Source organism: Hippocampus zosterae, chromosome 6 (genome assembly GCF_025434085.1).
Source record: "Hippocampus zosterae strain Florida chromosome 6, ASM2543408v3, whole genome shotgun sequence".
NCBI lineage: Eukaryota > Metazoa > Chordata > Actinopteri > Syngnathiformes > Syngnathidae > Hippocampus > Hippocampus zosterae.
Genome location: NC_067456.1, coordinates 13062085 through 13081789, shown reverse-complemented (window position 1 = coordinate 13081789; position 19705 = coordinate 13062085). Strand labels below are relative to the sequence as shown.

The 19705-nt window shown below is 42.8% G+C and overlaps 2 protein-coding genes across 5 annotated transcripts in view; both read left to right on the top strand.

The window, feature by feature from the left end:
* The first annotated feature begins 14 nt into the window (after positions 1–14).
* Positions 15–17945, top strand: si:ch211-225b11.4 (thyroid adenoma-associated protein homolog). 3 transcript variants are annotated; one of them, XM_052068844.1, is made up of 32 exons: positions 15–223; positions 304–475; positions 554–640; positions 724–751; positions 1113–1261; positions 1344–1466; positions 1883–2003; positions 2169–2305; positions 2385–2481; positions 2558–2694; positions 3724–3921; positions 3991–4708; positions 5207–5359; positions 6366–6475; positions 6549–6709; positions 7327–7490; positions 7582–7737; positions 7824–7975; positions 8063–8200; positions 8485–8589; positions 8728–8928; positions 9090–9240; positions 9317–9563; positions 10712–10948; positions 11026–11230; positions 12549–12743; positions 12945–13174; positions 13262–13420; positions 13503–13769; positions 13847–14049; positions 14409–14585; positions 15236–17945. In XM_052068844.1, the coding sequence occupies exons 1-32, from the start codon at positions 30–32 to the stop codon at positions 15289–15291; spliced, it is 5628 nt and encodes a 1875-aa protein (XP_051924804.1). In that variant the 5' UTR covers positions 15–29; the 3' UTR covers positions 15292–17945. The 3 variants fall into 3 exon arrangements, with proteins under 3 accessions (XP_051924804.1, XP_051924803.1, XP_051924805.1); XM_052068843.1 differs by lacking the exon at positions 15236–17945 and having other exon boundaries at positions 14409–14872; XM_052068845.1 differs by lacking the exons at positions 13847–14049; positions 14409–14585; positions 15236–17945 and having other exon boundaries at positions 13534–13698.
* pik3ip1 (phosphoinositide-3-kinase interacting protein 1) overlaps positions 17833–19705 on the top strand; it is an 8159-nt gene continuing 6286 nt past the window's right edge. For both annotated transcript variants that reach the window (XM_052068849.1, XM_052068850.1), the window contains exons 1-3: positions 17833–17990; positions 18144–18254; positions 19563–19679. In XM_052068849.1, coding sequence (XP_051924809.1) covers positions 17888–17990; positions 18144–18254; positions 19563–19679 — 331 coding nt within the window. In that variant the 5' untranslated portion in view covers positions 17833–17887. The remainder of the gene's footprint in view (positions 17991–18143; positions 18255–19562; positions 19680–19705) is intronic.

Genomic DNA, 19705 nt, shown 5'->3' with positions numbered 1-19705 from the left:
AGGCGGCAGTAAGTCACTGTAAAACCAGAATGTCAGCTTTCGAACTGGTAGAAGACGTACAGAGGCTAAACCAGCCTCACGGTTGTCAATGCCCCATGTGTGCTGCGAATGTGATAGTTGAAATGATGTCTTTTGATGAACTTCTGACAAGTCTGCAAAACTGTGTCATCGCCGAGGACCAAAAGCTCGAGCGCGTTTTCGATAAACTTTCGGAGTGCTCCAGGTTTGTTTTTTTCCTGTCGAGACGATTCGCAGACGTGGAGATGGCATTAATTGTACCCCCGATATACCCAATATGAACAGGAGCGACGTTAAAAGGACCAAGGAGCGCATTTTGGACGAGGCTGCCCAACTGTTGAAGACGGTGAATCTACATGTCCTGGCGCGTGATCACCTTGAGCTTGTAGTCAGACTTCTAGTCTGCTTGCAGCTTCAGATGGTGCACATATCTACAGCCTGTAGAAAAGTGGACCAGGTCGACTCTCGCAGTATGCAGTCTGCTTGCTGTTGAAATGGAAATGTTATCTCACTCATGTTTCCTGCTTCTCTACAGATGTTGCAGTGTCTGGCGATGGTGGATCATCAGTTGGTGTTTGGAGAGATCCACGCCTGTTTGAGTTCTATAGTTCACTCAGAGCAGGTACACGCCAACATTTTCCGTTCAAACTTTGCTGACATTTCCGAAAGCTGCACAGGTTAATGCTGACCGTTCTGTTTTTCCAGATATTCTCTCATGAACACCTTCAGAGAGGTTTGTGTTCACTATGCTGATACATTTGCTTGCCATTGTATATGCAGTAGTAGCAGTGGTGGTACATACAGTAGGTTTTTTTTTCACATGTAGGGATTATAAACAGAAGTTTGTCTAAAAGAAAAATCACAAATGACGTTACCTGTGCGCTGCAATAAAGTGTTTCTATTTTGTTCCTTCTCATCACTGATTCTGATCACAGAAGTTGCATCACACTGAGAGCTGATGTTCATGTAGTCACTCAAGCTAAAATTGAACGTGCTTAACAGTATCTTGGTTGAGACAGAATATTTGATAAAGTTCTTCAATATCTTTAGATTGAGCAAGTTGTTATAATGTTGTCGTTTATTTACACTTTTAGCTTGTATGTTCCTGGAGGTTAGCTCTGTGGGCCGTGATGTGTGGAGGGAGCTTTGTCCTGCCTTTCTGGACAAAATGGCGAAATTCTTCCCTTTAATAGTGCAACAAGAGCCACTGCGAGATGGGCAGCTATGTTACATGGCTGTCAAGGTTAGTATACTTTCGGAAATGCACAGAATCCATGACCTCCATCACAGCTCGTCATCTTCTCCCCAATATATGATCTCCACAGGTCTGCCTCCAGATATTTCAGCTTTTGTCTAGAGAGGTGTCTTTTGCAGTATGGGGAAAAAAGGAGAGTACCCCAGCCATTAAGAAAATCTTGCAGGTTCTCGCAGAAATAATATTTGGACAGGTTTGTGATTAATTAATTTTGCTGTCAATTATTTAAAGCCTGAATTCACGCACTATGATGTCATTTTCTTCTTCCTTGACTCATCTTTTGTTTTGTCAAATTCTGTTATTTTTATTATGTTTTCATTCTTGTATTTGTGGTTTGGTGTGGTGTAGCATTCATGCTAATTAGCTACATGTGAAGGGTGTTGTGTTCGAAACATTACTCAGTGGGATGCAGTCCAATTATACACCACTACAAACTTTCACCCCAGTAACAAATGGCTTGATCAATGAATTCCTCTCTGAGTGTCAGTAAAATTGAATTAATGCAGCGCTTGTTTTGGATCTCATTCGACAATGCAAGTGAAAACTAATCAAGGGTCCAATCAGTGTCCTGGTTCTTTTTCTTCCCTCCTTGTCATTACTGTCCCGCAGAGCTGCAGCAGAGACACTCGTCTTTTGGCCGGGACGGCCATGGCCATGCTCATCAACACGGCATCAGAGAGCAGCGCAGGTGCAGCAGCTGCTTGGAGTCTTTTCCAGAGCTCTCAATTAGGTACGGTATCTCTGCTGACCAGCCAGATCCTGTTTGGAGTAGCTGTGTAGTCTGTGAAGAGATGCTGAAAAATTCACTCCTATTTATTTTATTTTTGTATAAATCTCATCTTGAAATTCTACACCTCCATGCTCAGTGGTTTCTCACAATGTTTTCTTTCCCAAGAGCCCTGGCTTCTGACTGTGGGCACCCTTCAGGTGCAGTGTTGCCCCACATCAGGAGGCGCACTGGGTCAGTTGGCAATGAGCAGGGGCCTCCTCACATGCTGTCAACCTCACATATTGCTCAGTTCCTGTGCAGAGGTAAATCTGGAGGCCAGCATAATTCACCTAAGCCGAGAGACTTTATTGACTTTATTTACCTAACGATGCTTACCGGTAGTTGTCTTTGCAGGGCAGTTTACTGCTGGATGCTTTGTTTCCTCTACTTTATGATTTGTGTGAAGAGAAGCTGAATTGCCACTACCTTGCATTTGAGGGTGAGTCATAGCAAGACATTTTATTCACGTGCTTCCATGCAAAGATCACCTGTTCAAACATGACACGTGGTTGCAGTGTTCACACTGTGGCTGAAGAAGGTCAAAGAATGTGTGCCTGATATCTGGAAGATGACGGGTGGCCGTTTTCTGCCCGATGACAGCAACCTGCAGCAAAAGCTGATTTCTGTTATTTGGACCGGTGCTGAAAGTCCAGTGAGTTCAACTACTTTATTGGTATAGTTTTACATTATTTGTAGTGTGCATTATGTATTTAATTTTAGTGATTACCGGTAGATTCATATTTCTTTGCTACACAAATCTCTGAATAATCTCGCGCCACCTTACCTCTCTGAGCTCATTCGCCCCTACACACCTGCCCGGCACCTCAGGTCTGTGGACCAGATATTATTAGAAGTACCAAGAACTAAACTGAGGCTCAGAGGGGATCGAGCCTTTTCTGTTGCTGGTCCCTCTCTCTGGAATGACCTCCCACTGAACATTTGGCAAGCCTCCTCGCTGCCCATCTTTGAAGCCCTCCTCAAAACTCACTTGTATTCTTTAGCATTCGCGTCAGCATAACTTAGATTTGTTCTTGGTTTTACTCTTTGGTGCTTTCTACCGCCTTTATTACCGATTTGTCTTACTGTTTATTGTGCATGTTAAATTGCTCCATGTACAGCACTTTGTATGCAGCGATGGCTGTTTGAAAGTGCTCTATAAATACTGTTGACTTGACAAATCTATAAAATCAATATTATTTATTCATTCATTCATTCATTCATGCAGGCGCGCTAAAATCCCTCAAGAAATGTACTGTGGTTGAAATGAGTACATTTGTAGCCAAACCCAATAGTCAGTCTCAGTGTATCCTACAAATAGATCCAAATTCACACACATGAACTCACTGGGTCACAACATCAGGTACTCCTGCAAAATCTAATGAGACCCAAGAACTATATCAACTGTTTTCATGCTCAATTTTGATTGACACTAGCATAGAAATATTCTTTATGTATAACTGTAGTTGAAGTTTAGTCGTGTAGAACTGAACAGCATCATATAAATATACACTAGGATATAAATAAACATTTTACAGCAACTACCACCTAAAAAAAAATCCAAGTTTAGTCCAACGTGCTTTAATGGGATCGCTGATGGAGAAGTGTGTATGTGTATTCACATTCAGGATTGTAACGTATAATTTTTTTTCTTATAGACGCTTGTCTTGATGTGCCCTGATAGGTGGAAGGCGTGTCCGACTGTGCCCGTGTTACCTTTAGCTTGTTGCTGGACCTCTACGACATGGACTGTGAGCAGTTTGGTGACACGAATAAGCCTCTTTATTTGACTCTACTGCATCGAATTATCCAACTCCCGTGGGAATCCAAAGCCAAGTTCCATCGCCTCTGCGCTCTCCTTCCGTATTTGGGGACTGACACGGTGAGCTCGAATGCTTTTCCCTTGTAAACATCGCGCTGGCCTTTAATGCACAACCCTTTTATCAAGCAGGTGCTGGATCACTATGCTGAAATACCAAATCACCTCCTGAAGTGCATGTCAAACGATCACCTGTCTCCCTGCGGGTCGGAACTGTACAAGTGTCTGATCCAGCAGCAGAGAAAAGAGCTTTCTGGCGACACTCTAAAGTCACTGTCAGAGTCAGATCTGGGCAATAAGTGGGCAGAACGATGGCTTCCTGTCCTGCTTGAGGCCCTGACCTCAAATATAGTTATTCTTCAAAACAACAGCTCAACGCACTTACTCCCTTGCACCTTCCAAGTCTTCCCCTCTGCTGTGGAGCCTCTGCTGGCCTCCCTGGACCCGTTCTCAACAGGCCACCTCTGTGCCTGGGCATTCATCATGAGTAGCTACCGGGCTGTGACTGGGAGTTCTCCCTGGGTTCTGCAGGGGAGCTCTACCCTGAAAATCCTCCAACTCGCCCTGGGCTCTGCTGATGACAACATTCGACTTGCCGCCCTCAACCTACTGTGTTGCAGCCTCAAGACCAAAGAGATTCCAACATCAGATGAACTGTCAATAATGAGAACCTTCATTCCTCAGAACTTAAATTCAGAGTCCTCACTTTTCCGACAACATTTTCAAGCAGCGGCGAGGAGATTTTTGGTTCGGATCAGAGATGGCTGCTTGGCGCACATCAAACAACAAAAGGGCAAAGGGAATAGCAGCCAGATGGAAAGCTCACAGGAAATACTCGCCTTGGGAATAGGTGAGATGTTTGCTGTTTGTAAGATGATGCTTTGCAGCCCAGCAAAGGGCTAAGTTGCCTCGAGACTCCTTTTGACAAAGATGACCAATGTTATACTTTGGTTGAAACGTTTTAATCTTTTGGATTTTCGTCGAGTTTGATTTGACACTTTCAATGACACTTAAGACAAATCCGGCAAAGAATATTGCGAAGACGAGATCAGAAGTCAAAAATACAGACGTCTGCCATCGAATAACAAAAATCAAACAAAGCATTCATGGTCACATGAGAGTTTGATTTGAATTGTATCAATTTCATTAATAATAGGAATACAAATATCTGTCACTTAAATTCCTGCAAAGTCTTGGCAAACTGACAAGAATGTACCACAGTTTTAAGAGCATTTGAATGCAAATCTTGCATTGTTTTGCCACAGGTCTGCCTAATCACAAAATCTCAGCGCGTTTACAATCTATCCCTTGGATTTTAAAATGTTTTATTTGTTTATATTTGTCATAGGTTTTGTGGACTGGTTGAGCCAACTGGTATGCTGTAACTTGACACCAAATCACAGTTACCAGAGGAAGAAAACTGTCTTACTGTTACTGTCTGCACTGCTGGAGACATGCACTGACACTTGGAGCCCTGACAAGAAAAAGGGACAGCCACCCGGTCAGTAACGGCCACTGTAATGTATCAATTTTATGAAATATTATTTCTCTCGCGGGATCAATAAAGTATCCATGCCGATCGATCCTTCTATCTATCGATCTGTCGTTCCGCGGTATCTCTGTCTAACGGCAGTACATGACAGTGCGCTCTCTCTCTTTCTCTCTCTTTCTTTCTTTCTTTCTTTCTTTCTTTCTTTCCCACACCCACGAGACTCAAGGGTTAAGTAATTCCCTGTTTAACATCCACTGCATAAATTAGTGAATACAGACTCCATGTGTGATAGTCTGTGTTAATCTACTAAGGCTACAAATGAGTTATTTTTGATAATCCATGAATGTGTTGATTAATTTTTCAATGAATCAGATAAAAAAAAAGATTTTAATTTCCATCCCTATGTTCTAAAACAGCACATTATTTCGAAATGATTGATGAAATTAAATTAAATGAAATTGATTAAGATTTAGTTCCTGGTTTGGTCACATGTCTGATGTCTCATATTGTTCTTCAAAGTAATGGATGGAATAGTCGACGGGAATCGAGTACAAAAAGATTAGCGTGTCACAGCCCTAGTAGGTAGCACACACAGATAGGCATAACCCAGTCCAGGGAGTCCCTCACACTTGATTGCGCCCTTATTCACTACTTAGCTTGAGATAAAAGAGACAGTGCGCACAACAAAAGTAAAGATATGTGTGGGTTTTCTACGGGTTTCCTCTGGTTTCCTCCCACATTCCCAAAACATGCATGGCAAGTTAATGGAATACTCTAAATCGTCCCTAGGTTTGAGTGTGAGCGCAGATGATTGTTTGTCTATGTGTGCTCTTCCATTGGCTGTCAACTAGTTCAGGGTGTACCCTGCCTCCTACTTGAAGACAGCCGGGATGGGCTCGTGAAGATGAGATCCACGGATAGTGGGCGGATGAATACTAGCTGTTTAAAATGTTATTTTGGTTTATTGTTATACTCTGAATGCTTTCATCCCTATTCCTTGATTTGTTTTCTCCAGTGGACATGGGATCTCTCTTGACCTGTGCCACGTCAAGAGGACAGTGGGACTTCTTCTCCAGAGAAAAACTGCTGGTCCTCATCAGCTGTTTGGAAGATTCCACGAATGAAGTAGAGCTGCACAAGCCTCATTTGTAGTATCTTTCTCAGATTAAGAGAAGTCAATAAATGTTTCCTTTTTCAGATTCGGGAACTTTCCGCAGGATTATTGGTGAGATTTTTCCCTTCTGTTTTTCCTGCCGATGTCGCTGCGGCTCTGCTCGTTCGTACCAAGCAGCTTCTGTGCAGTCCTCGGGTCCAGGAGGCTCAGATGGGGGCGCTGATGATGAAGGTCCTCTATCACAAGTAAGCCATACCACCCAAAGGATTATTACGTAGTCCCGGTCCGTATAATGACATCCAACACAGGATATGTACCTAAATTCTGGCTGTGTAGAACTGTGCTGCATCATTATTTCGACAATGTTACCATGCCATATCGCCACGTACGGTGACAAACCTTCCCCAAAGGTGTCTTCTTGCGACACAGTCCTGTTAAATGGACTTTTATGCTGTTCTAGTTAACATGTTCTAGCACACCCATGTGGCATTTTTTTTCCTTTCCCTTCTTGGGGTGGGTTAGATCAGGGGATGACTTTAGTATTTTTCCACTGTGGGCCTCTAATGACCTTTGAGACTCATTTGTTGCTCAGGGCTTTGTAAATAAATCTGCCTGAACGTCACAATAATATTAATATTACATTGCAGTAGAGTTCCACACAGCTGCTCCAACCACGATCATAAACATACTGTTAATACCTGTCTGAAGTATAATTTATAAATCTCTTGTATTGGATGTTATTAGTTGGTGCAGGTTTACCGAATGTACCCCATGAGTGTGCATACAAGATGTGCTTTTGCTTGTGTCTCACTCAGAATGTGTGAAGCACTGGTTGGTAGTTATCAACTCTTTTGTTTTTTAGATGGCAAGGCCTTCTTGAATGCAAAATAATCAGTGCCGGTGCCAGCAGCGTACATAACATCAAGGCCTCCAGCTTTGCTAGATTCCTTGTGAATGAGCTGAAGGATCACTACCTCACAGCCAAAGCAGATGTAATGCTCTCTGCCAGAACCAAGCCTATGCACGGTCAGTCTAAATGTAAAAGTTGAACACCATTTCATTCGTTTTTCTGTTTTCGTTTGTTTTTAATTTCAATCCGTCTTGACTTTGGTTTCAGGAGTTCTGAGCGCCCTGCAGAAATGTTTGTTGGACGACAGATGCAGCATCTCAGATTCACTTGGTTCTACACTAATCAGTGATCTGCTGAGCCTGCTCAAGAACATTTCGTTGCTTCTGCTTGGCATGTTGCATGGACAGCAGGAAACGGAAAGTGGTAATCTTCAATTAAAAAAAAGCAGGTTTGAGTTTTCACTTAAAGGATAAGGCGCACTGCACAATCTGAAATGATTTCTCCTTTAGATGCTCCCCCTTCTTTCTGTGATATGGGGAATGCCATCAGCTCTCTGATAGCCCACGCATCTGAAGAAAATCTCGTAGATGGCGGTGAGGAGTGTGTCTTGTTGTCTGAAGAACACAGCCTTGTTCTCACCTGCTGCTGGGTGTCACTTAAGGTACCAACACAAACTCGTGGTAATTTAGCATTTTAATACTGTACTTCTTTTAAATACTCATGCGTTTATTTCTGTTCTTCTCATTAGGAAACGGGGATCCTTTTAGGATCACTTGTGGAGAAAATTCTCTCTGAATCCAAGCCCGACACCTGCTTTCTCACAAAGCAACAACTAGAAACAGCATCAGCTATTTTTAGACTTATTCTCCTCAAATGCCGTCACTGGGTGTGTTCAAGTGTCTCTCGAGAGCTCTTTGCGTTTTGCGTGTTCTTTTCCGCAGTTCCAATCAAAATTCTTTGATTCGCCCCCAAATATTTGTTTGCACTTGCAGCCATGAATTTCTCAACACAACCAATCTTTCTGTACAAACAGAAATCTTTCCAATGAAAATGTTGAAATGTCAATTCATAAGAAATTTACATTGGGGTGTGAAATGTTTTTATAGTATTTATTTATTGCATGTTTAAATACCGATGTGAATTGAAGTACATCTTCTCTTTCGTCACCAGGGGGCAGTAGAGGGATGTTCTGTCGGCTTCACCAGATACTGTTCAGCTCTACTCAGCAGTAGTGAACCTGAGCTCAGGGATATACCATCTCAGATGCTCCAACAAGTGAATTGTTTGCACATTCTCACATTTCTGAATGAATGTAGAAGATGCTAGCTTACACATGGGATGTGTCTCGCTCTCTCTATGGCTATCTCTCTGTCTCCCCTTTTCTCTCCCTCACACTCGCCGTAATGTCCTCAGGCGTTACAAGTTGTGCAGTCTCCCAGTTGTACTTCTGTAACCCGCCGGGCTGCAGGATTACCGATGCTCATCCTCTGCGTCGTGTCTGCGGAGGAGCCCAGTACGGCACGGCCACTCTTGGCACATACCATGCAAACCTTACTGGACACGGCTAGAATCCCACTTCCTGAGAACTGGGACCAGACACTGGACCTCCCACAGGTGCATTGGCAGAAGTGCAACAATACTGTTTTCTGACTGAAAAGACAAATAATTGTATCCTCTATTTGTCCCCCAATGTGGGACAAATAAAGGATATTTTATCTTATTTGTGAGATCCGAATGCGTTCAGATGTGTGTAACGCTCCATTTGTCCATCACAGGTGTGTGCTGTTCACACGCTCCAGGCTCTGGTACGAGGATCAAGCTTGGGTGTCGCCATTCTTCAGTTTGCACCCAGTGTAGCCATTTTGGCTCTCACTCTGCTTAGTTCTCCCTGCTGGGCCATGAGGAATGCAGCTTTGCAGCTTTACAGTAGGATACAAGCACATTACTCTTCATCTGGATGGTGCGTGACTGTAGGCCTACTCATGCGAGATGTGTTCACCAGGTTCTCTTTGCTCACGGATGCTCGGTCAGAGGCCCAGCAGTGAGGGTGGGACTAAATATGGCATGTCCCCCCACGCCTTCTTCCACCACTACTCCACGCTCCAACTCTTCCTCCTTGAGGAGCTCCGAGAGGCAGCGAGTGACCTTCAGTGTCCAACTGAGGAGGCGAGGCTCCGCCTTCAGCCGTCACTCTTCCCGATTCTTACTCTTTTATCCCAACTCCAACCTGGCGTACAGGACTCAACAGAGTAAGGTTATACGAGCCAACATCAAAGTCTATGGCAAGCTGAGTTGTCCAGTCACTGTCCGCTTCATAAGATGAACTTCCATAACCTAATGCACAAATGGGAACAAGTAGAAATCCCACCTAACATAAATACCATATAGTGATGCACCGTTTTGATTGACAGTCTTACAGAAATGTTAATTCGATTGTGTTTATTGTGGTTATAGTTGTTAGTGGTGTATGTAGATCTGCACTGAATTATACTTAGAACTCTTAGGGTGCTATTTTTCACCCCACTTATGCAACTAAGGTTACGTTCACATTACGGGGTGTGATGCCCAATTCAGATTTTTTTGTTAAATTTAAATTTTTGCATATAATGTACTTGTTCATATTACACAAAATGAATGCGTCTATGATGTGACACCCATGCGCACACAGCAAGACATCGAGTGGCACACGTCCCAAAAAACAACGTCACATAGCACAGTGTCTACAGAAGTAAATAAGGTCCCATTTGTAGGGGCTCATTTTATCATCTCATATCAACAGAGGACCAAGGCAGGAGAAGGTGGTGTCAACCCAAGATTACATCATGCCATTGCCACACGTAACTCATGAAGACTCTGAAGATGAATCACTACTATCACCCCAAGCATTTCTAGGGTGGATCATATTAAAGTCAAATATAAAAGCATGGACCGTTACGAAAACCCATGATTGTCAGTACTCTCACAAGCATTCTTCACCGCCTGCGCTGTGCACATATTTGGCTTTTCTTGGCGTCTACATCGGATGTGTGGATGAGAGTTCATACAGTGGACGCATCGGATACAGATACAATTCATATCCACTACTGAAAGACGACTAGGTCAGATTTGGAAAAAAATTGTACTGTTCACACTGCATGAAAAAAATATCAGACACATGCATATTTGCAAAAAAAATAAATAAAAAATCAAACATGATCTGCAGTGTTCGACACCAATGTAATTTCAATATATCAAATGTGGTTTCGCATTTGAAATTGGTATCTTTTCTCCACCAAAAGTTTTTAAAATAGTGTTACTTTAGGCTTCCCTCGCTGTGTTTGAATTGATTCGGTCAACACAAATCTTAAACATTATTTTGTGAGGCAACTTACTGTTTTCTGTCATTTTATGTGTTCAGAACCTTGGCGGACTTCCTGCCTCCTTTACTCCAGCTCTCTGCCAGTCCTGTTTACAGTGTGAGAGTGATGGCCTCCAAGGCACTGGTCGCCATGACTCCCCCGTCAGAGTATGTGAACATCCTCATCAATCTGACGGCCCGGTTGCCCTGCACACCGGAGCGCTGCTGTCACAATTGGCTTCACGGGCAACTGCTCCACATTAAAGCTGTGCTGGACAGAACTCTCGGAAAAGACTGGTGAGTCATTAAATTCGGCCTGATTGATTGACCAGACCCTCCAGGCTTTGACTTGCTGACTCGTCTTGTCTATGCAGTGTGCCTGCAGCAGAGCTTCATGCAGCGGTGAGCACTGTGGAGACATCGCTGTGGCTTGCCACAGATATTCAGCGCTGCCCGCTGGTGAGAGCAGCATATGTTAACGTTGTGGAGTCACTGAGAAGATTTTGCTGCGAGACTTTTCTCTCCATGCTCTTTGACGTTCTCATACGTGAGCTTCGCACACCAAAGCAGGGACTTCAGGTGTGTGATACCGTGGTGATGTGTTTTTAAACACACATTATGGATGATGTTGTCATGTGTTTGGAGTTTATTGCTAGCTTGCTGCTGTAGAATAGAACCATCATAGATGAGTCATTCAGAACGTAAAATGTAAACAAATCATGTATTACGGTACCTCCAACCTCCATAGTCACAAAAATCGTGAGTTTAGCCACAAAAGGTTTGTGCGGGTGCAAACCATCATACAATACAATACAATACAATACATGCTGATTTATATAGCGCTTTCACAACAGCGGCAGCTGTAACAAAGCGCTTTACAAAACAGTTAACATAAAGTAAAATAATAAACACAACACATAACATAAAACACGGACAGTCGTGCAGTCCTAACCACTTTTTCGTCACACGCTTTGTTGTTTGAGGCGGTTTGAGATGAAAGAGGAGAGAATCAAAGTGTCCTTTAACCAGTGGATCAGAGACGTCATGCTCAAAATGTGCACACGTCGGCTACAAGCTAAGTTTCAAAGTCAACAAGAAGCTGTAGCATCCATTGCCGAAAAAAGAGATTGGTTCACTTCTCCTGTCCCATGGAAATCCATTTCAATTCCAAGCGGCGACTCACGGTTCCAAATACGCATCGGCGCTCTTCACCAACGTGTGCAGGATGTCAAGCAAATCTCGAGGCTTCAGCTCAAATTGAAATAGTGTTGATAATTAGTATATATTGTTATTTCGTAAAATAAAACGGCTACATTTATATAAAAGCTTGGTTTATTTTACGAATATCGGTTATCATTGAGTTGTGTACACGAAATCAATTAACCAGTTATTTAGTAAGACAATCGAATAGAACATAAATAAAGATTACATACATTTGAAACTAAACAATTTCAAGAAAAAAAAAACAATGTAAATGCTTCCTGTGGGCCATACGTGATTCACGATGGCATTAAAATGCTTTGGGAGGGATTTTTTTTTCTTTTTTTAACCTCATAATTCTTCATAAAATGCTGATATGTATTGAGTACACATTTTCCTCAAAGAATAGTGGGGAAATAAAGGAGGGGAGAGAAAAAAATGGGAACAACCAACCCCTACCACACCTTTGAAAATGAATTAGGGAAATTGCAAATCTATCGGTGTCCAACTGCAAGTATGCGAGGGTCGACTGTACTTCCAAAGTGGCACGAATTCTTCTGAAAAAGACCCCAATACACACACACACACACACACACACACACACACACTTACCCAAAAGGTTGGTGAGGAATATTTATACAGTACATAAACAAGATCTATTCACCAGTGACACTGATGGTTGTTTCCTTCATTTCAGGTTGGCTTGTTTTCCTTTCACCAACGAGCCATCCAGTTACTCGGTACCGACCCCAAGTGGGCGCCAGACCTTTTGGAGACTCTTAGAACGGCGAGCTGTGATTTGAGGCTGACATTGGTCACATGGGTGGTGCAGGACCAGGACCATGCGTCATTGAACACACACTTTAAAGAATTGATCCAGAGTGTGCTGCAGGTAGTTACAGGCTGAAAACTGTTCAAAGTCGGCCTTGCCGCATAATGTGTAGTGAAGAGCGCCTCCCCCGGGACCTGCAAAAGCTCTAAATATATATAACGAAAAGTGTACACATAAATACTTCTTATTTTTGTACCATTCAAGCATAAAGCATATTTGACCAGATGAAGCCTGGTTTCATTCGGTGCTTTTTATTTGCAGTCCGGTCTGAGGGAGGCACTGTTGAGCCCCATTGCGGAGTACCGCAGGGCCCACGTTGCAGCCTTCGTAGGAGTGATGGCCACCGAGGATCCTCCTCCGCAAGTCTCCCTTGAGGAGTCTGTTCTTTTGGAGTGTCTGGATTTGTTATTGAGAGACCTTGAGGATCAGAGAGGCGGGTCAGAGTTCTTGTCCCGAGCTCTGCATGGTGCAAGCCTCCTGCTTTCACAGTGGTGAGAATCCAATTTTACGTCTTTTATTGTCTCCCTGCTTAGCTCTCACTTCATTCTCTAATCTTTATACTTTTTTTTTTAAACAAGTTCTCAGGATTCTTTAATCCAACGCTGGTGTGGCGTGATGGAGACTCACCGGTCCCCCCATGCTGCTGAAGTTCTGAGAATATCTTGTGCTGAAGCGCTGTGTGTGGCTGGCCTTCCTCTAACGAGCCACAATCTCATTCCTCCAACTCTCTTGATCAAGTACGGTTCGAAAATGCCCACACAGTCTTTCAACAATACAAAAATGCTGCTTTGAAGCAAATGGTAACTGTATCTCTTGCAGATTGCTGAACACAGGCCTGTACTTGCTGCAGGACCAAAGCCAACAGGTGAGGACGAAAGCCGCCCGCTTCATCTCCATGCTACATCACGCCAGAGGAGGAGGACCGCAGAGGAGGCTCTACCTCATGCAGGTTAACCTGGCTATACCGCTGCTGCTGGAATTGTTATTGGAAGAGTGCTGGGACATAACGGGTACACTGCAGGTGCTTCTGTGCCATGTGCCCCACTCTGACCTGAGATCTGTGCTAAGTGAAATCGCAGTCAGTGGGTGGGTCACTTTGCTGATTCGATATCAGAAAACACTTGACAGGGAGGTTGCTCAGCATTATGTTTCGTCTTCCTCAGCTGCGGAAGCCTCTATGAGCAGGATGACGCCAACGTGTTTGCTGAGCCTTCAGTGATGTCTGAATATGTGTTGCCTTACCTGCTGCTTATGGCTGAAAAATACTCTGAATCTTCAGCCCTGGCACAGCGCCTGAGCACATGGGCGGAAGAGAACGCTGCTCCGCTGCTCGACAACCTCACATTGTGCAAAAGCCTCCAGCCAGGTAGCACACTTGTGTGTCTAGATACAAACAGTGTTGGGCAAGTTTCTCGCAAAATGGACTATGTTTTAATATTTGTATCGATCATTTGAAGGTCATTTGTTATATAACCGTATCATATTGTGGTGTATTTGTGATTATTTTCATCAGCACAACTAGAAATAGGCTTGCTATTCTAAAAGATAGCATTTAACAAGACTACACTCAGCAACTCTAAACAATGCCAAGATTTTAAGTGCTCATTCTAATATGTCAGTATTACGGTAAATTACCGGTAAACATCTGTGTTTTTATTTCGCCAAGTCGATAACCACAGTATTGTTGTTTGTAATTAACTCTGAGTTACCATGTTGTCTTTCTAGCTGAGATGCTGACACTTCTCACAGACCCCCGGTTTCACAACACCCTTTGCGGCTTGCTAACGAGAGCCACCTTCCTTCTCCACCTTTCCAAAACTTGTGACCGTCTGCAACACCTTTGTGATCCTTCAGCCCTCCAGATGACTTTAAAGGATATTTGCACTCATCTAAGTGAGCAAGGTGTGCACTTGAGATCTTCTCTAGCATCTGCAGTGGCTGGAGACCTAAGACTATCATACCACGGACTTTCGATACTAAGCAAAGATAGATATATTATAAGATAATACAAACAATATACATGATCGCAATGACTCATTTACGCCCCCCCCAAAAAAACAACAACAACTTGTGGACAATAAAGTCATGTTAAAAAAACCCAAAACAAAACATTATTTACTGGTAACCACTTACTACACAGTTACCAGAGCACTGTGTGGGACCTGTAAAATGCATCTCCATCCATTGAAACAAACACAAATATCTATATATTTTTTCATACACTTATCAATGTCCAATGTGCAACTTTATGTCACTTTTAATAAGACCTCATGAGTTTCCTTATTTGCTACATTTTCAAGGTGAGGGCATAAAAAGGGATTTCATTGTGATGTTGAAACAATGTTTCCTTAATTCCGCATCACAATGCATTGTGTTTGGTATTTATGGAAGTCTTGAAGACTTAGTCTTCAATTTGCCGGAGGGTTTTAGTAGTGTACATACCAGTATTTGCTTGCAATTTGTGACCATCCTCAGTATCTGCAGTACGCCGGGAGAGGCTGACTGCTCAGTGCCAAGCTGGGAAATACAGTGTTCTTTATGTGCTCCATTAGAGGCCTTGTGCCCGCATAAGTGGCCATTTTCCCAACCGCATGAGAGTGCAAGATGATGGACTGGCTCTGAATTGGCAGAGGATGGGTGCTCGCTTGTAGACAGCCCACATACTAGCAGAGTCTTACATCATCACATTGCCTCCCGCTTCTTCTTGAGGTGGGTGTGATAAATGACTCACTGACAGATACAGGCGGGTGGTTTTGTTGTTGTTGTTTTTTTTTTTCTCAAATGACATGCTATTTTTTGGACAATGACGCATAGTGATGAATCTGAATATTTTCTTTCCGGCTTTGTAAAAGTGAGTCATTCCATTTTGGAGGATTCATTATTTTTACTCCCACGACCAAAGTTTAACTCAGAAGAACAATTGCAAATGATGGCTTCAACTTTGCTCCACAAGTAGGGAAGAACAAAGGAACTCAATGCGAGCGTTCGCCTGCTCCTGTTGTTTGTTTTGCAGATATGTAAAACAAATTGGCAACACAAATTCATTATTCAGCCAACAGGTTGTGTTTATGCCTACACAGTTGTGAGACTTGCAACTAGTTGAGATTCCAAAATCTCTTTGCTAAATGTGATTCTTGGACCACTGCAACCTGCCTGCTTCCTGTTTAATTCAGAAACCGACGATGGCAACGTGGAACAAGGCCAAATAGGTGCTTGTATTGGCCTCGTGTGCACACATTGAAGCACATGTTTACCATCTGGAGTGGGAACAGAGGGAGTGTTTTTCCATTTTGTCACCAATTATCCTTCCTCTCAGGGCTCCATATGCAATTACTGTACAATGCAAATTGTTTTGGAATTGTCAGGGAACTGCTGAGGTGCTATTTCTGCAAGTGACCACCGTTACTTTGTCGACACTTTGGGTTTCTAAAAATATATAGAGTATACCAATATTTTCACTGAAGGCAGAAGCAGTGGAAGTTGTATGACAGATCGAACACAATGTGTTTGACTTCAGTGGTCCAAATCTAATTTGTTCTGATACAGAAACCCAAACAAGTACACTCAAATGTGCAGTGTGTAGCAACGTGTATGTACTTGATTCCTGTGTGTTGTTTGTGTTGATGGTGACATGGTTTTTCCACTGCACGTGCAGGGAAAGGGTCCAAAGACCCTCACCCAGCCAAACGTAGAGCAAACAGATGCTGCTGTGTTTGCACAACCCAGTGCCGAAAAATGTGCCTGGCTTCTGTGGGCAGATGAACTCTTGAGTGTGTCACGAGTTGGCTGCTCTCATTTTGCGCACTGCCAACAATGCGCACCGACAAAGAAAGGGAACCTACCGGTATGCACTGGAGCTGCCAGTTCTGGGCCTCTGCGGAGTGCACTTTCTGGCTGCGTAGAAAAACAGGGCTCGTGAGTTGGAGGGGAAGAGCACGGGACACGTGCGCGCGTATTTAGGGCCAGATAGGACTTCACTGGGATTATAAATGGAAAGCCACGAGTCAATGTGGGTCAGATGGGAAGCTATGTATCGACATGAAAAGTCATTGTAGTTTTAATGTAGTAAATGTAAACACGCACGTTTGAGTTGGACTACCCGACTGACGATTGTTTGTCAGACTGCATGCTACGCAGGTGCTCGTCTGCATTTCATGGTTCTCGGTTTACGACGGAATCTGAAGACATGCACAAATTAAAACGTATTCCATTCTTTACCAAATCTTATTGGAACGTAACGCACAAGTAATGTCATGCCTATGGCAGATCTTTGTAGACCATAAATATAAAACAATCAGATTTGAAAAACACGCCTTTTCCCCACCTGTGCACATAGTTAATTTCGAGCAAATTCGTATACTCGAAATATTATATTAACAGTAAATATTAAATTTAAAAAACTATTCCAAGCAAAACATAATACGTAGAAATATATTTGGTGCAAATGACGCGAGGAACACTTCTAGTCCATATGTATAAGACTCATCCATCTATTTTCTGATATAAAATGAACACAGCAAGTATGGGGTAGGAAATTTGCGTGCTTCATGTTATGTGTAGTTCACTGCACGCCATTTGTATTAATCACTATATGTCAAATTTGAGTACATATCGTTCAAACCCAAATATAGGCCATAAATATAAAACAATAACACGGAAAACATTAAGTTTGGCTGTAACTGAGCGTGTTTCTTGTGCCGCGTGACGTCCCATTGTTAGTTCGCTGCGCAAACTAGTTCTGTATACACGTTTTGCAACCTCGAAATGTCATGATTACAATAAATAATACGGAAAACACTTCTAGACCATGAACATTTATAATTAAAATAAAAATCAGCTGGTTTGACAGCAATCGATTCTGAGCGCGTCCTCTTCTGCTGCATGACAATATATTCGTCCGCAACTGCGCTAAAGTGGCTCGTTGCCACCGTTTGTAATCTGGAAACCGCGTATGTCGAGTAAATCGCGTGAACGTATTTGTGAACGCAGTATGGCTTTAGGACCTGGAGGTGTGTTTTTTTCTGCTGCTGTTGCTGCTCGCTCCTCACGCGGCTCTTCCTCCAGCTGAAGGTTGTTTACGAAGAAAGGGGAGCTCGTCTTTTTGGCAAAAACAAGGGCTGAGACTTTCATCGAGAGGAGCAGTGTGTCTGTTGCCCTCAGCACAGGCTCTTTCTCTTTAGGCTCATAAAAAAGTATCTTGAGAAATGGATTCAGTCCGTCATCCCTGCAGGATGTTTCTTTCTTTGCACATTGTTTTCCTCAGCGCAGCCTTCGTGGACGGCAGCTTTTTAAATGCAGACCAAAAAGGTAAATAATCGGCACGTTGTTTTTTTTTTGGACACTGTTGACGTTGTCTTTCATTTCTTTTTTTTCTTTTATATCCAAATACCATCTCAGCCCAAAGCTTCTTTCCCAGCCCGTTGTAATTATCATTTCTGCCTATTTGTTGTTATTCTGCAGAGTGCATTGATTCCAATGGAGTGAGTTACAGAGGAGATAAGGCGAGTTCCTCCTCAGGCCTGACTTGTCTAAATTGGACCGACACGTACACAGAGTATGATCCTCACACAGGTAAACGCATCTAATGTTTATTTGGTTAAATAGATTACAAGAAAATAATGCATCTGATTTTAAAGTGTTGTTACCAAGACTGAAATTAGTCTCATGCAATGCAACGTGCATGGAGAGCCATTTTGGCATTTATTCGATATTTTTGATAGTCATCTTGATGTCAGCGTTGTAGGACATGGTAGTTTATACAACCATTCGGTGCAGTGCACCAGCAGCACTGAAAGTACAGTGTAACAACTGTCTCAATCGATATATGTATAGTATGTACCCGGATGTTTTCCCTCCCCACAACTGGATAACATTTCATAAACCCTAGTTGAACAACTTTGCTCTCCTACATTTGTAGTAAATCGATTCTGTTAATAGTCTGTTCCTAAACGTAACTGGAAGAAAAGACTGTATACCGGGGGTCGGCAAGACGTGGCTCCAGAACCGCATGCAGCTCTTTAGCGACATCCAGTGGCTCCGGAGCTTTATAAAAATGTTTGAAAATGGAAAAATATGTTGATAGTAGGCTAATATAGCTCAAATAGATATAGATGCATGTTGCAGCTCTGAAAAAGGAGAGCTGTGATGTTGGTTTTTTTCAAACGTACACTTTATTTATGCTTTTAACCGTCTCGACAAACAGACACGTCTGCGTCAGTCTCTCTTCTCATTCAACTCAAGAGGCGTTCAAAGACAACCTCCAAAAAAACTGAAATTAATGATCACTTCACTGACACTAAGGAAAGCGAAAAACAATGCACAAAACAAAAAAATCAAGCGAGTAAATCACAAAATAAATTCTATCGGGGTGTTTGTGAACACACCACAAATGAATTAATAACAGAAACAATTCTGAGACAGTCCAGTCTCCTACATGCTTACAGCATGTGTTTCCTTCATTGTAAGTTTTATAGAAGGCTTTTATTTTTTTGCGGCTGAAGACATATTTGTTTTTCGTAGTTGTTTTTTTTTTTTGTCCTATATGGCTCTTTCAACATTTTGGGTTGCCGACCCCTGCCGTATACTAATACTGTACATGAACCTTGAGATGGGTATCAAATAAATGCTAGAATGGCTGTCCATAACAGTATGTTTATGGTTTTAAATGGCGTCCCTTTGCACATCAGCAGCTGCTTCTTCTTGTCTTTGTCCCCATGGCGGCTTGCTCATTGTTGTGTGATGAAGTTGTGTGAATGATTAATGAGTCCAATGCTGGGCAGCCACAGCAGGACAAGTGTGTGTGTGTGGTTGTAGGTGTGTGTCGGTTCAAATGAGGGCCTCAGTAAGAGACCTGTGCTGTTTTACTCCTTCCTAATATAGGTGTGGGAGATCACAATTACTGCAGAAACCCGGACTCCTCAGAGCGGCCTTGGTGCTACATTGCGGCCCCCTATGGGATCATTCAGAAACAGTTCTGTTCCATCGAGCCATGCCAAGGTGACTTCTAACCTCCTTTCCTTGAG

Excerpts from the sequence above, each read along its gene's own strand:
- si:ch211-225b11.4 (XM_052068843.1), top strand. The coding sequence starts at position 30 with ATGTCAGCTTTCGAACTGGTAGAAGACGTACAGAGGCTAAACCAGCCT. Across the intron at positions 476-553 it reads CCTGTAGAAAAGTGGACCAG|ATGTTGCAGTGTCTGGCGAT; the intron begins GTCGACTCTCGC and ends GCTTCTCTACAG. Across the intron at positions 4,709-5,206 it reads AATACTCGCCTTGGGAATAG|GTTTTGTGGACTGGTTGAGC; the intron begins GTGAGATGTTTG and ends TATTTGTCATAG.